General features: G+C 42.5%; 1 protein-coding gene across 1 annotated transcript; it reads right to left on the minus strand.

The window, feature by feature from the left end:
- Window positions 1-2,095: 2,095 nt before the first annotated feature.
- PRNP (prion protein) lies at window positions 2,096-16,692 on the minus strand. The gene is made up of 2 exons (XM_030552006.1): window positions 16,587-16,692; window positions 2,096-4,836 (listed from the first exon to the last, which is right to left on the minus strand). Exon 2 carries the CDS (start codon window positions 4,824-4,826, stop codon window positions 4,023-4,025), a length of 804 nt encoding a protein of 267 aa, XP_030407866.1. The 5' UTR covers window positions 4,827-4,836; window positions 16,587-16,692; the 3' UTR covers window positions 2,096-4,022.
- Window positions 16,693-17,440: the final 748 nt, after the last annotated feature.

A 17,440-nucleotide genomic window follows, 5' to 3' on the forward strand; every position in this document is an offset into this window, starting at 1 on the left:
TTTCAAAATAGGATCCTGAGTCAAGTTTGCAGTGATTGTACATAAGGCCACTATACATCCTTGTTCTTCATATTTCACCAACACTATATACAGCTTTCCGTGTGTGTGTAGGGAAAATTACGGTTGATTTTGTTTCTCTGTGCACCTTCTCCCCCAGACAAACTGATTCAAGACATGGTCTAAAATTAATTTAAAGCAAGAAATATCAGAGATTGGGAAGGGGAGGGAAATAAGATATACTAACTCTTGAGATACCAGTTCAAATGCTCCTCCGTAGTGAAGGAAAGTGATGGCTGTTTGATCCCTTATGATAAGGGAGTTTGTCAGTATTTTTAATGAATAAGTACCGGCATCAGAGAAATTGCCACTAATTTGAAGCCATCTCAATATAGATGCGAAGGACTGAATGGGTCATGGTGACAGAACTACCCTTCAGGGAAAGACTGAAGTTCATAAGGAAAGGAAAGGTGAGGGGAGCTTGTGCTGCCGTTGCTTAGGAGACACCAATATTCTGCACCAATAGAGCTTCAATATGAGGCCATGAATTGGACTCCTGACACAAGTCCTTAAATTCACACACAGAGGAAGCAAACATTCCCTGAAAAGAGGAATGAACAAAATGGTTTTAAGGCCCATCATTTTCTGAAGCATGCAAAACTAAGTGGCTAATAAATTAACTCTAGGATCTGATGTTAAACATTAGGTGCTTATTTATCCTTCTAGGCCTAGGTCCTTTGCTCCATTGAAGTCAACGGACCAATGCTGATTAACCGAGACCAGCTTGTTGAGATGACCAGCCAAAAGTCTGGCCCCCCATTCACCAAATGATGGCATGTGATGCTCTCATCTTGATTCTTTGCTGCTTAGTACACATTTAAAGTGGGTGCAACACACCACCAAACCAGAACAGCCGCATTTATACCCACTTTGCCCAGTTATGTGACCTCCTAGAGCTGGTCAAAGTTTTCAGTGGAACAGAAAATGCAATTTTGTTGAAACTGGAACTTTTTAGGTCAATTTTGAGGATTTTTTTTTTTTAGGGGAGAACTTTGGATTCATCTTAACTTCCTCGGTTTTTGATACTGTGAAAACATTTTGCTTAAACTATTTTGTTTCATTCTGACTTACTATATTGTTTTGGGCATTATCAAAACAATAATGGTGTTTGAACTGAATGTTTTTGGAATTTCTGTTCATGGAAAATTTCAACTTTTCAGTCCAATTCAGGATGAATTTTTGAAACGTTGGAATTTCCCGCAAAATGGAAACTGCATTTCCTAGACCAGCTTTAGTGTTTAGACAGGGTGCAAAGCAATATACAGGATCACAATTTTTTGAAGGCTATCAATCTGTTATATGATTAGCAACAAGACTCTCCTGTGTCCCAGGGCAAAAAAGTTGATAATTTCCTTACCTCTCTTTTATTTACCTGTCTTTTGAGCTAGGTAAATAACTTCTCCATCTAGTAACTTGGCACTTACATTTTATCAGAACACAAGAATTGCTTAGCCACTATGGATAAAACTTTCAAAACCAGCTATGCTACCAAGGAAGCTAAATCCAATATTCAAGAGTGCCTCAGTCACATAGGAAAATGAGACTTATATGGTATAATTTTCTAAGCATCTATGCTGTTAAAATGCAATTAAAGCACAAGCAATGAAGGACTATCTTGTGGATATGATACTGGACTGGGACCAAGGAGACCTGGCAATTCCTGCCTGAGCCACAGACTTCCTGGGTGATCTTGGGCAAGTTGCTTAATATACGCTACGTGTCAGTTTCTCCATCTGTAAAATGGGGACAATACTTCCCTAATCCTGCTTTGAGCAGCGGGGTTGGACTAGACGACCTCCTGAGATCCCTTCCGACCCTGATATTCTATGAAATCAGTAGAGGTGTTTAAGGGTAAAATTCATTTAATGAATGTGAGATGCTCAGATATTATGGTGATGAGGGCCATATAAGTGCCTGGATCAACAGAAGTCAAAAAATGTTCAGGCAGAAGTAGTGGTCTCTGAGAACAGGAGTTCAGCATTCGATCTGAGTAGATGAACCATTCACAAATAAAGATATCCGCATGCAAGAGACACGCTTGAGCCTTTGCTGTGTCTGTTTAATTTTTACCAGACATCAAACATTTATAAAAGGATTTGAACGTCAGCATTAAGTACATGCACCATTACAAATATACAAAATATTCTCACATCACAAACTACATGTGACTTCCAAGTCCTGTCTTTATGGTGTGAATTTCGAACAGTTTCATAATATATCCATTCAACTTACATTGAAGCAGAAATAATTAAGGGTGCTTGTTTGTTTTAGTCACTCAGTGCCTTGCTGCAATATAGAGTACACTAAATATTTGGCATGGCAGTTGCAATAAGCATAACCTTTACATATACTACACATTATATACAACACAGTTGCATCATCAAGACAATCAAAATGCAGATTAGCAGTAAATTCCCATAATAAATCCCCATAATAAATTGGGTATTAAGCAGTGGGTCAGCCAGGATTAGTTGCTTCCAAAAGATGGTTTGCAGCATTTTGACTGTCTGTGTCAGGATAATGTTGACTGATGTTGCTTGTTCTAACGTGATCAAGCTGCTGAAGTAAATGTAATGCAAGTTTTACTGATTTAGTGCCTGATCCATGGGAGCCTTTCTATTGACTTCAACAGGCTTTAGATGAGGCTGTTAAAGCCAAATCCTGCCCTCAGAAGTATGTGATGCACAACTTCCAATGAAGTCAACAGTTTGTGTGAATGCAGCTCAGTGAAGGGGGAAACTTTACTGACAATATAGCCATGAATGAAACCATGCACCTTTTACTGCATCGGCAGAATTGTTTTTCCTTGTGACGACAACTATGAAACAAGTGTTATTGTAGCAGCTATTTACACCTTCATCAAGCATTTGTCTCCTTAAACATTCCAAGTCAATTACTGTACAACTAAAAGGATACTCTACCCAAACTTAACAATCCTAGGCCTGCTCCTTGAAACCTGGGCGTTTGGCAGGCTACCATCTTGGGCTGACACTTGGCATCCAAAGCTGGCCTATTCTGCTGGAACATTTGCAACGGGCAAATTGTTAAACGGATGGAATGCCACTACGTAAACATGTACTTAGAGAGGATACTCTTAAGTACAAAACGGTGATCTAATGGTACAAAATACAGCCTAACAATGGAAGGGTCTCACTTCACAAGCCAGAGACCGGCAGGAAAAACTGTCTGAAATACTTGGTACGTACTCTAGGTCACAAAATTAACTTGTAATATGAACTTGGATTGTGGATGTCCCAAAAAATGTGGTGTCCCCAAGTTAAGGTTGGTGCCATTTTGGTACTATTTAGTGCCATTAGCTAAGACACCAATTATCTCTAAAGAGGATTTTCATAAGTATTCTGCCTTTGCAACGTGCTCAGCCTAGATGACCCAGGAACGCTTGTGAAGCCAAACCACAGTCTGAAATCTTTAATTAGCTGAGCTGGAGAGGAAGAAGTCCAATGGTGTAGTGAAATGGAAAAAACAGCTCTCAAAAGTGGTCTAGTTTTGGAGGAGGGAAGATGAGTGTGATCAGATGGATCCTATCCATAGCAGGGTTTAAAGAATGGATTTGAGGAAGAGGGCATTTTGGTGAAGGCCACTTTCTTGTGTGATCACAAGCTCACTGTGTCAGTATTAACTGATTTGTATTGGCTTTTAAGGTCTATTGCACTAGAACAAACGTGGAGCTAACGGATTGACTTTTCTTTCCATTTGAAGTCTGGTTCAATTTTAATTCTGGAAAGTAGGTGTATAATCTGAGATAGCTTTGAAGAGAGAGCTATACACTGTCAGCCTGTGTCTCTATGGTACATTATTGATACCTATTACAGATCTTAAGATACTTCCCCTAAGATAAACACAAGCAAAAATGAAAGACTTCCACAGAAAGGCTGTTTTATATAGATTATTCCCTCTGAATGTGTGCACAGATCAGCAGCACAGTTCAGGTTGAGATTGCTTGCTTAATGCATTACAAAAAAAAAGACAAGCATGATAATCAGCATGAGTGAGGGGTCAGAGAGTAGTTTGACACCAGAGGCCAGCTGGTATTTCTGATATTGCTCCAGGCACATCTCCTGTATCACGTGCTTCATGACTCTGGCTTCTACCTGGGTCACATTTTGATTTTCATTGGGATCAATGTTGTATGTGGTCACTGTGATATTCACACAATCCCACACAAACCTTCCCTCTGGAACGGAGTGGTCGTTGTATTGCTTGTAGTACACTCTGTTGGGATAGCGATTGGAGTTTTCGTCCCACCACCGCTGCTCGTCAGGATGGTCAAAATTAATGCGTCTTCCCGACATTGCACTTCCCAGGGCATAGCCACCTAGACCACCCACGACAGCGCCTGCTGCTGCTACTCCTGCCATGGCTTTCATGTTGGTTTTGGGTTTATCAGGCTTCCAGGGCTTCTGGTTTTTGAAGTCTGTTCTGCCACCAGCTGGGTTGTAGTGCTGCCCACCATCACCAGGATAGTTGGGATTGTGGGGGTAGCTAGGGTTCCTGGGATAGCTGGGATTTGGGGGGTAGGCGGGATTTGGGGGGTAGGCGGGATTATGGGGGTAGTTAGGGTTTCTGGGGTAGCTAGGATTTTGGGGGTAGCCAGGATTTTGGGGGTAGCCAGGATTGCTGGGATAGCGGTTGCCTCCTGTGTTCCCACCGCCTCTACCTTTACCCTTTCCTTTTTTGGAAAGGGAAACGTCGCTCCACATCACAACAAAAAGGATGACTATCCAGCAGGTTATCCGGTACCTCCCCATGGTGATTAGTCTGTAAAAGATAATTATTGGATTTAAAGAACAACCTGATGTATAAAAGTGTTGGCACACACAATATTACAACCAGATGGCAGGGGGCTGTCTACTCAGCCTCATTTATATTTGATTTTAAATAACCTCACCATTAACGAACCTACCTTTTGCCAACAGTTACTGTACAACGGTATAAGATACTTCAGAATTTCTTTGTACACAACAGGAGAAAACTGTGATAGTAATCAGCACAGTGATTTTTCAGTGGGTGCAACTGTATTTATAACATGAGGACAGACAGAAGGAGGTCTTGCATGAGGTCTAGGGTCATGGTCTACCTTTGGTTGCATCTATGGGGCTCCCGCTGTTGTCAGCATCTAAGGGTGTTATTTAACGCTTGGCTTGTGAAATCATTATAAACAAACACTCCATCTTATATAGCTGTAGACTGAATGCATTGAAGGTGTATCAATATTAAAAATCCACTTAAATTACAGAAGCAATAGAAGTAAAAGTCAATTTTCTAAAAAGGTTATCTTCTCTTAACATGCACTTTAATTCCTATGGATGAGAAATGCCAACAGATGAAGGGAGAACAGACCTGATACATAATACCTAGAGGAAACAGACCTTGTTACTTCTGCTATATCTGACCTGTTAAATTAGCTGCAGTTAAAATTTAAAACCACATTCACTTAAACCTCCTCTGCAATATTTTATGCTAAATCACAAGAGGAGATTTTGCTCCTTGTAAAAGGATGTGTGGGTATGGGAAAACAACAAAACCAAACCAAACCAAGAAAACCTCAAACCAAATCTCAAACGTAGTTTAGAAAAGCTGTTTCTTGCTATTGTTTCGAAGTGTACACCTGAGTTCTGAGTTAGAGGTGCTGAATATTCTCAGCTCCCATAAGCTTCAATGGGAGTGGTGGGTGCCTTACAGATTTGACCTTACGGATTTCTTCAAAAGAAGAAAAAAATCAAATATTTTAGTGTTCACTTTAAAAAAAAAAACCTTTTAAAATAAAGAATGACTTTAATACATCAGTATTGATGTTTAATAGATCTCAGTTAAACAATGATTTCTACAATGCTCATAAACATGCAATTCTCAAAGTATGGCTGTCACCTTTTAAAAATCTGAAAACCCAGAGTGTTACTGCACATGCTATCTGAGAGAGTGCCGTATTTCCCTAAACTTACGGCAAGTAACTACAGTGTTTCACAGTATTGGGCTAGGAAGTGGACAGTGGATTATCATGTATAAAACTGTAAAATATCAAAGAACATAAGAACAGCCATACTGGGTCAGACCAAAGGTCCATCCAGCCCAGTATCCTGTCTACCGAAAGTGGCCAATGCCAGGTGCCCCAGAGGGAGTGAACCTAACAGGCAATGATCAAGTGATCTCTCCCCTGCCATCCAGCTCCATCCTCTGACAAAGAGTCTAGGGACACCATTCCTTACCCATCCTGGCTAATAGCCATTAATGGACTTAACCTCCATGAATTTATCCAGTTCTCTTTTAAATGCTGTTATAGTTCTAGCCTTCACAACCTCCTCAGGCAAGGAGTTCCACAAGTTGACTGTGCGCTTTTATTTGTTTTAAACCTGCTGCCTATTAATTTCATTTGGTGACCCTTAGTTGTTGTATTATGGGAATAAGTAAATAATTTTTCCTTATCTACTTTCTCCATGTCACTCATGATTTTATATACCTCTATCATATACCTCCTTAGTCTCCTCTTTACCAACCTGAAAAGTCCTAGCCTGAGGAGACCACATCTGTACGCAGTATTCACCTTCAGAGAACTATCCACGATGACTCCAAGATCTTTTTCCTGATTTGTTATTGCTAAATTAGCCCCAATCATATTGTACGTATAGTTGGGGTTATTTTTTTCCAATGTGCATTACTTTACATTTATCCATATTAAATTTCATTTGCCATTTTGTTGCCCAATCACTTAGTTTTGTGAGATCTTTTTGAAGTTCTTCACAGTCTGCTTTGGTCTTAACTATCTTGAGCAGTTTAGTATCATCTGCAAACTTGGCCAGTTCACTTTTTACCTCTTTCTCCAGATGATTTATGAATAAATTGAATAGGATTGGTCCTAGGACTCACCCTTGGGGAACACCACTAGTTACCCCTCTCTGTTCTGAGAATTTATCATTAATTCCTACCATTTGTTCTCTGTCTTTTATCCAGTTCTCAATCCCTAAAGGACCTTCCCTCTTATCCCATGACAACTTAATTTATGTAAGAAACTTTGGTGAGGGACCTTATCAAAGGCTTTCTGGAAATCGAAGTACACTATGTCCACTGGATCCCCTTAGTCCACATGTTTGTTTGACGCCTTCAAAGAACTCTAACAGATTATTAAGACATGATTTCCCTTTACAGAAACCATGTTGACTTTTGCCCAACAATTTAAGTTCTTCTATGTGTCTGACAATTTTATTCTTTACTATTGTTTCAACTAATTTGCCTGGTACCGACGTTAGACTTACCAGTCTGTAATTGCTGGGATCTCTCTGCAGCCCTTTTTAAATATTGGCGTTACATTAGCTATCTTTCAGTTGTTGGGTACAGAGGCTGATTTAAAGGACAGGTTACAAACCCTAGTTAATAGTTCCGCAATTTCACATTTGAGTTCTTTCAGAACTCTTGGGTGAATGCCATCTGATCCCGGTGACTTGTTTATGTTGAGTTTATCAATTAATTCCAAAACCACCTCTAGTGACCGTTCAATCTGTGACAGTTCCTCAGATTTCTCACCTACAAAAGCCGGCTCAGGTTTGGGAATCTCCCTAACATCCTCAGCCATGAAGACTGAAGCAAAGAATCCATTCAGTTTCTCCACAATGGCTTTATCATGATTATTTTAACCGCTCCTTTTGTATCTCGACCATCGAGGGGCCCCACTGGTTGTTTAGCAGGCTTCCTGCTTCTGATGTACTTAAAAAACATTTTGTTATTACCTTTGGAGTTTTTGGCTAGCCGTTCTTCAAACTCCTCTTTGGCTTTTCTTATTACATTTTTACACTTAATTTGGCAGTTTTTATATTCCTTTCTATTTACCTCACTAGGATTTGACTTCCACTTTTTAAAGGCAGACTTTTTATCTCTGACTGCTTCTTATACATGGTTGTTAAGCCACAGTGGCTCTTTCTTAGTTCATTTACTGTGTTTGTTAATTTGAGGTATACATTTAAGTTAGGCCTCTATTATGGTGTCTTTAAAAAATGCCCATGCAACTTGTAGGGATTTCACTTTAGTCACTGTACCTTTTAATTTCTGTTTAACTAACCCCCTCATTTCTGCATAGTTCTCCTTTTTGAAATTTAAATGCCATAGTGTTGGGCTGCTGAGATGTTCTTCTCACCACAGGGATGTTAAATATTGTTATATTATGGTCACTATTTCCAAGCAGTCCTGTTATAGTTACCTCTTGGACCAGCTCCTGCGCTCCACTTAGGACTAAATCTAGAGTTGCCTCTCCCTTGTGGGTTCCCATACCAGCTGCTCCAAGAAACAATCATTTAAAGTATCGAGAAATTTTGTCTCTGCATTTCATCCTGAGGTGACATGTTTCCAGTCAATATGGGGATAACTGAAATCCCCCACTATTAGTGAGTTTTTAATTTTGATAGCCTTTCTAATTTCCCTTAGCATTTCATCATCACTATCCTGTCCACTGTCCTGGTCAGGTGGTTGATAACAGATCCTTAATGTTATGTTTTTATTAGAGCATGAAATTACTATCCATAGAGATTCTATGGAACATGTGGGTTCACTTAAGATTTTTACTTCATTCTTTTGTGATGCAGAAGTTACAACAAATTCAGCTCAGAAAAGATTTATATGAGAACAACCTTCAACATAAGAGCAAAAAATGCATTTTTAACAACAAGCCATTAGAAAAGTCATGTATTGGCAGCTCTACAATGTCAGGGAGAGGCAGAAGGAGAAGACATCCAATGACTGTGTATTTCCCAGCGTTTGTGTCTCAGTTACTGCACATTGGCAGGATAAATGCCAAGGAAAGTCTGGGTTAAATGCCTGTTTAGAAGGCTTCCATGCTTACTCTACACTAATTCTATCTACTACTACTACTACCTGAAATGCTGCTCCACTGGAGAGAGTCTGGAAGAAATGAGCTCCAAATGAATTATATAAATATAACACCTAGTACAGGACTATAAAAAATTATTTATACTGCAGTGCAACATTTAATGTATACCTTTGAATGACACAATTAAACTGTGTAGAAGACTAAACTGTTTCTACCCTAATGCAAACAGTCACGGAGGTCACAGCAACTCTGATCCTGGTCAAAACCAATTGTCGGCTCATGTGAAAGTTACAAAAAGTTGAGCTCTGGGTTCATAGCTCTGTAACAGAAATTCAATGACAGGCTTAACACTTGTTGACTAGACCAAAGGATAACTCTACCTTCTTACTGTAGATGGCTTTCCATCTAAAGATGTTTCCATAAAAGTGAAAATATAAAGGACACTGAGAACCTTTTCCCCACCAGAATTAAGAACGGTCCATAGCTGAAACCTCAGCTCCTTCCTAAGGTGTAGGTGTATGATCCACCAGAAGCCAAAGCAGGATCGATTTGATTCAAACACACAGAAGCCAGGTCTTCCTTTGTTCTTCCAACTGAACCTATACTTGAGAGGCAACAGTGTGCGGAAACTGACATAATTCCAGTCTCAAGTGCTGGGTGGGTAGGAATCTTGCCATTTCCAGCTCACTGTTGGCTCTAGAAAGCACAAGGTACAAGCACTAATATGCAGTCCCAGCAACTCTCGCTCTACATATTTGATCCGCTCTTGGTGTGTTAAGCAGTTTAGCAGCAATTTCTAGTTTGTCAACTGCCATGGCACCGGAGCACATTATCTACAAACACAAGCATCATTTAATGAAGTAAAAGCAGGAATAGAAAGGGGGGAAAGGGCGTTAGACTAGACAAAGGCTTGGCCGAAGCGGCGAGCCATCCAGCAAGCTTTAAGGCTAAAATGGTAACTAATTGGCCGCCAGAGGAAACCAGTTCCAGTCAAAGATGCTTCGGCAAAGATATCCTCCCTCCTGCCCCAAGAGGGCACAAACACACTTCAGGTTGTCTTCACCATCACAGGGAATGAGGCAGTCTGATATAATCAATTCGCACACCATATTTTAAAGAGACAATACCCACCCAAATTCTAGCTGATGTTAAGAGCAGTTTCAGATGCGACATCTGCCCTGGTTTTTGAGAATTTTACAATCACGTTTCTACTTTAGATGCTTTTCATTCCCCGTTAATATGTGCAAATTGGACACAAACACTAGGATAAAGTGTCCATCCACAAAGTGCCGTCAAGTGTACAAAGCAGATGAACTTGAATTTAAATGTCCCTTCCCCCCCCCCAAATCTTTCTTGCCTCTCTCTCTCTCTATTAATGAATGTTGGGTCAGGGGAAATCCTGCCCTTATTGACACTGGTTGACCAAACCTTGTTTGACCTCCATTTGGCCACACCTGGTTTAGACTGAGTTTACTTTCCTTGAAGCTGTTTTGCCAATGTTAGTAGGAACAAAACTGTTATGTGCTCAGCATGAGAGACTTACCAGGAAGCTGTGGTCTTCAACATAAAAACGACTGTAGAGGAGGATCATGGTCCAATATGACAGTGTCCTGGCCACATTAAAAGACTGTTGAATGTGTAAATGGTACCTAGCTTATTAATGACTTTCTAAACCACAGTAAGCCTGAAATCATTCAGCAAACAAGAGACCACATTTACAGATTATTTCATCCCTTTCCAGCTGGAAAGGCACAAGGGGATGTGCAAGCCTATCCTTTTCTCTCTTGATGTGTGGGTGCTCTTCTGCAGTGTTTCCAAAAAAGTCCACATTATTGGTGTGAGGGGCAAGGGGGACTCAATTCAGTGAGCCATCTGAACCACCAGTATGTTGGGCATTTTAAAAAAAAACCTGTTAAATTTATACTTCAATTTTCTTCTCAGTCTTAGGCCAGGTCTAAGTTGTAGTGTGGATTAGGGGAGTGATTTTTTTCTTACTTTATTTCTATACCTACAAAAACCTTAGTACATAGTTATACCAGTATTTTAAAAGAGCTGCTACTGCTATACTCAGTTTGACTGCGGGAAACTAATATATAGATTGTACACAGTTTAAAAGCACTTGTTTCGGGATAACAGCAAATCTTTTGCAGTGTAGGTCTTAATGTTAGAACATGTCTTTGCTGCCAAAAAAAGTGGTGGGGTTTTTTTCTTTTTAATATAGTGGGATAATTTATGTGCTTTAGTGTTCTCAGTGTAAAATCCTAGCGGAGACAGGGCAATGTAGTTCTTACTATGGTGTAGCTAAGTGAACTAGGATGACCAGACAGCAAGTGTGAAAAATAGGGACAAGGGGTGGGAGGTAACAGAAGCCTATATAAGGAAAAAGACCCAAAAATCGGGACATCTGGCCACCCTAAGGTGAAGTGAACCATGAGCAGTGAATATAGCCTTGACTTGGCCTAGATACATCTCAGTAAAAGTGACCCATGTCTTGACTTGTTAGGATTTTACAGATGGATAGCTAATGCACGTAATCCCACTGTAAAAACACCTCTTTTTGGCAGTGAAGACAAGACTGCTGTAGCAACAGTAAGGACAGATGTGTAAAATAAAAGGTTTGCAAATATAGCTGTACGAGGAAACCCTCCCAGCATAGCTTCCTTGAGCAAAATAAACGATAACTAGCAAAAGGATTTTATGCTGGTACAACTGCATTTACAGGAGGGGTTTTCTGTTACAGAAATGTAATTTTTAAAAAAAAAATCACATCTGTAATTGAAGTAATAGTCCTATGACTACCTTCTACAATCCTCTTCACTAGGATTACACCTCACGTTAGTTATCATGTTGGCTAGCAAAAGGTAAGAACAGACTTTTTTCCCCTAGTGTGGACACACTTGCTCCAATAACTTGCGTTGTCCCTCCCTGGATCAGGTCTGTTCCTTTTAGATTACAAAACAAACTACACTACTCAAAGTAAAGCTGTACTGTCAGTTTATACCAAGGTATAATTCCCACATTCTCTCTATTCCCTGCTTAACAGACTAATATCTTATTTGCTTATCTGACCACTACTGAGAGGGAATTTTCACTCCATTGTCCAGGAAAAGCACCAAGGTTGGGCTTGTCAAAAGCGTCTTGGGAAATGGGCATCCAGCTCTCACTATACTTTAATGGGAATTGGGCTCTTGTGAAAATCCCAGATCAAGTCCTGGTCTAACTAAAATTAATGGCAAATCCTAACTTCAGTGGGGCCAAAATTTGTCCCTAGAGCTTTCCCCCCCTCAGACTACAACAAATTCTGAACCTATCAAGGCACAGGAGAAATTTCAGTCCATTATTCTAATGTTTGTTACCCTGCACATGTGTGGGTTGACTTTACTCTGTGGTGCCCAATTAACTATGTTAGTGAAATCCTCCCAAAGGTTCCTTAGTCTTGAGTAACCTCACTTATTTTGCCACCTCATCATTCATGGCTCCTCCTTCCAGATGGTTAATAAATATACTGACTAACACAGGCCGTAGTTCTATTCCATAAAGCACACTCTACTTTTAATGTCTCTCCATGCTGAGAACTGGCTACATATTCCTATTCTTTGCTTACTTTTGTTGTGAAATGAATCCATGCAAATTTCTAACAGAGAGAGTGCCAAGAATGGAGAGAGATGAGTCCTAACAAAGCACAAGGATGATTAAAACATGCAGATGACTATGGAATACTGGCATAGGGTAGCTGCCCCTGAGGTGCTTCAGACACCCAGTCTAGCTGTGATGGCTGGCTAAGGAGAATGAGCCAACCCAAATCCACCTGTGAGTAGTTAATCACCTAGGTGACAGTTTTGGAACACCTGGGCCTAATACAGGCTTCTGAGCGCCCAGTCAAGAGGAGGTCTTCAGAAGACGGAGAGGAATCATCTCAGATGAGCTGATTAGAGAAGCTACCAGAAAAGGAGACCTAAGAAAGGTGCGCCTGGAGAAAGCAGATGTCCAAAGGGCTAAGAGGGCAAACACCTAGGGAGGCCCAGTCCCAGCGAAAGGACCTTACCAGATAGTAAGAAGAGGTCCAGGTCATTAGGAAAGAGCTGCAGGGGCTTGATCTTTGCGGGGGCCCTGAGTCAAGGGAAGGAAGGTGATGCCCGGAGGCATGACTCCTCTGGAGGATCTCAAGTCTAGAGGGCCTTACTGGTGAAAGATGCTGGACAGAGGAGGAGGAGGAGGAATTCAGGTGGGAGCAGACTGACTAACATTTAACTTGCATCCCTTTTTCTTCTCCCCCCTCCCATCAGTAAGATGCTGGAGTGAAGGCTTGTTTGCATACCATGTTTCATCTCTGATTAAATCAACTAGATCCCTGAAGGGGCGGGGTTAACTATCTACAAGTCTCATGGAACTCATTGATAGTCTATAGGGGGAAACTGAGTCAGATATGCATCTGTGGTTCTGCACTAGGCCACCATCGGTGAGTGTCCACCATAACAATCACCCATTTACTTTTCTTTAAGTGAATGAACGAAGCAGTACGCTACATCTAAACAACTGAAACTTGTACAATTTTGGCTCAAGGAAATAGATATGATGGCTCTTGGCTTCTGTTAGTAAGGGGAAAAAAATCAGCAACCTCTCTGCACATGAGAGAACCTATCTGTTTCCTGCTCTCACCACTATAGTTCCTCTTTCCTCTAGAAATATTTTATTTGCATAATACACTGTGCAGAGAAATAACGTGCAAAAAAATGTTGGACTCATGATAGAAACGTCCTTATTTCTAATGCTAAAAACAATATTTAGCAAGGCAGAACATACAGGAGAGTATGGTCCGTACATAATGGAGTCTTGAATTTTTAATGTACGGTAGCTTATGGCTCTCTGAATGCTGCAGTTGCCATGGCAGAGGCAGGTATTTGTGGCATAATGTTATTCAATACAGTATTAAACCACACCAAAAAAAATCTGAATCAACTGTCGGTTTTAGAGCTTAGACCTGAATGCTCCTTAATCAAAATGCTTATTTAATACATACGACAGCTTAAGTGGATCACAGTATAAACCCTGCAAGTGGGATTTCCTCCACCTCCCCATGGCTGACTATGGTTACATAACCTAGCAGGATTCTTGTACTTAAATATACTCTCTGCCTACCAAAACGGAGCAATAGAAAGATACAATAACACACGCCCCATGACTATAACAATTAAGAAACAAAGCCTTTTTGGTTTTTGTTCTTTGCTTGTTTGCCTTACCCCACAGAATGCTTTAAAATCTAGCTATTTTACAGCCCTCAGTCTTTAACTCTCTCTGTTCCTTTCTGATTTCCATAATGCCTTCATACTGAAGCACTGTCAGTCAGTGAGGGCAGTGGGTTTAAAAATAGTCCAAAGACATTTATATTTGGTGTGGGTCAGCTCTGCATATACAGGGATCACATTCATAACTTCACTGGGTAAACTGCACATTTTTTACTAACAAAGCCATGTCCCTTCCTGAATACAGACAGAAAAGCTCAATATTATTCATATGAAGATCCAAGCCTCCTCTTAAGCAAGCAAAGTAATTATTAATAAGAATGTAATTGTTTTTTTTCATCAGACATGTTACAGCAAAGAACTGGAGAATGCTCCATCTGGGTTGTATTAAATAATCTAGCTCAATGTGCCAGGGCAAAACAAACTGATAAACAAGGCAGCGGCTCAGAAATTTGTGTCTAATCATGCATCTGTTTAATGTCTCTGCAGCCCTAGGGGTGGGGTTCCCACCTCATGTCCTAGAAAAGATGAATTGCCACTATGATAAGATGTTATCCATTCCTATGTTACCTACATAAGTGTTGGAGAGAATAATTATCTTGTTTACAGGTAATGATGCTGTTGGTGCTCATCAATCTGTACGTTTTGTGTACACGCAGAGCCTCTCTCTACAACCTTTAGAGAAGAGGATCTCAAAGCACTTGGCAAACACGGATACAAGGATCCTCACAACATAATAGTACTGCATCTCACCTTTCTGCAGGTGAAGGGTTTCACAAAGAAGATGCTTTCCGGGTTGTATGGAACAAGGATTATTTATCTAGATCCTAAGTACAGTGAGCTCCTTCTAGACAAATATGGTTTGTGTCAAGAAGAGTTTACAATGATGATTAAAAAGAGTCGGAGACTGAGGAGAGAGAAATGGAGAATGAGAGTAACAATACTCATTCATAATTCAAGTTTCAGAGTAGCAGCCGTGTTAGCCTGTATCCACAAAAAGAAGAGTACTTGTGGCACCTTACAGACTAACAAATTTATCTGAGCATAAGCTGTGGACTACAGCCCACTTCATCAGATGCATAGAATGGAACATATAGTAAGAAGATATATATACACATACAGAGAACATGATGGCAACTTCCACCTTTTCATGTTCTCTGTATGTATATATGTCTTCTTACTATATGTTCCATTCTATGCATCTGAAGAAGTGGGCTGTAGTCCATGAAAGCTTATGCTCAAATAAATTTGTTAGTCTGTAAGGTGTCACAAGTACTCCTGTTCTTTTCACTCATTCATGAGTTTGCTTTGGTTATGTTTGGGTTGGGGGTATTGGAGATATCTTTGTTTTGCAACCAAAAAAAAAGTGCTGATTTTTTGTTTTTTTCAGTCAACTAGAGGTGGGCCAAGGGGGATGGTGGTGAAGAGCTGAATCTGTACAGTAAGTGAAGGCAGGGAGGGAAACGGTGGAAGAGGAAAGGGGAAAGATATGGAGGAGAAGAGAGGAGTGGTCAGGAAAACAGAGGTCCAGCAGCAGAGGAGTGTGAAAGTGTGAGAGAGCTGGGAAGATATCAGAGGTATCAGGCAACAGAATATAGGGACAAGTTCTGGGGTACAAATGTTGAAGCTGAAATGCTCTTATGCCAGGAAGCTGCCATGGGATGGAGTGTGAGGGGAATTCCAGGAAGGGCTGCAGCTGGGTGTGCCTGTTAGCAGCTTCCATTTCCAACCTTCAGATGGTGCAAACTGGACCTAGGATTTTCTAGAGTTCCTCTTACTGTAAAAGTCTTTCTGTTGGACTAGGTAAGGGGGCAACAGGTAGGAAGGGCAATGTTCTTGTTAAGGGATGTGGATGCTGTTCTGTCTAAGGTGTAAGATGGTCTTATGCCTTATACAGCCCTGAGTGTATTTCTGGAGCTTAAATAAAGCAAGGGAAAAGCAGGACCTGCTTTTGGAGGGAAGATGGATAAGTGTCCCTGGTACTGCTGCCTCTGGTCTGGTGTAAAGGAAGTAGATCTGAGCAGATGGATGGGGTGGGGTTTTTGTTCGTGTGCCTGTTTCGCTGTCTGAACAGACACACACACATCAGTTTTCTGCTCTGACTTAAATTATCTTTGGCTCAGGCCCTCCATGACGAGGCAGCACTAGGAAAGGAGGAAGTGCAGTGTTCAGAATGAGATCACCCCGGGCAGTGGGGCGAGGGGTCCGTACCCCTGTTCCCCCCCGACCCACACAGCACGTACCCCCCAATTTAAACCTCTCCTTGCCCCGGACTGATGCAGCCTTTGGCCGCTCGATTTTATGCTGGGGGTGGGAGCAAGCTGGGCCCGATCCAGCTCCCCGCGCCTGGCCCCACGTTTCCCCTCCAGCCCCCCCAGCTCAGGGTCTCCCTGCCCGCCCGCCCGCCCGCCTGCCCTCCCCAGCCGGAGCCCCCCCGGCCCCGCACTCACCCGGGCGCTGCGTTGCCTGCTCCGCCTCCCCGGGATGCGGCTGGGAACTGCGGCTGCTGCAACCGAGAGCCGCCTGCGCCGCGCTGCCAGGAGAGCCGGGGAGGAAGCGGCGCGCAGGGGAGGAGCCGGACGCCCAGCCCAACCCAGCCCAGCGCCTGCCCCGCCCCGCTCCCCCTCAACCCGTTGCCCCAACCCAGCACCCCGCCGCCCCTACTCACCGCCAGCTCCACCTGCCCTGCCCCTCATTACCCCAAACCAGCACCCTGCTCCCCCTACTCATCCCTCAACTCCACCTGCCCTGCCTCCACTGCCCCAACCCAGCACCCCATTGCCCCTACTCACCGCCAGCTCCACCTGCCCTGCCCCTCATTACCCCAAACCAGCACCCTGCTCCCCCTACTCATCCCTCAACTCCACCTGCCCTGCCCCCACTGCCCCAACCCAGCACCCCATTGCCCCTACTCACCACCCAGCTCCACCTGCCTTGCACCCCCACTGCCCCACACCCTTCTACCCCAACCCAGCACCCTGCCACCCCATTCACCCCCACTGCCCCACCCACCACAACCACAACCCCCTTGCATTGCCCCTACTCACCACCCAGTTCTACCTGCCCTGCCCCCTGGTATCCCAACTCAGCACCCCGCTGTCCCTACTCACCCCCCAGCTTCACCAGCCCCTACCCCCAACTCACCCCACTGCCCCAACAGCCCAGCCCTACATCCCCAGTCCCCCACCCCCACTGTCCAGCCTCACCCCCATTACCCCCAGCCCAGCCTCACACCTCCACTGCCCCTTCATCCCACAGCCGAGCCGTACATCTTGCCCACCCCAACCCAGAACTCATCCCAGTA

Source organism: Gopherus evgoodei, chromosome 2 (genome assembly GCF_007399415.2).
Source record: "Gopherus evgoodei ecotype Sinaloan lineage chromosome 2, rGopEvg1_v1.p, whole genome shotgun sequence".
Lineage (NCBI taxonomy): Eukaryota > Metazoa > Chordata > Testudines > Testudinidae > Gopherus > Gopherus evgoodei.

Coding starts and splice junctions, on each gene's coding strand:
- PRNP (XM_030552006.1), bottom strand. CDS start 4,826: ATGGGGAGGTACCGGATAACCTGCTGGATAGTCATCCTTTTTGTTGTG.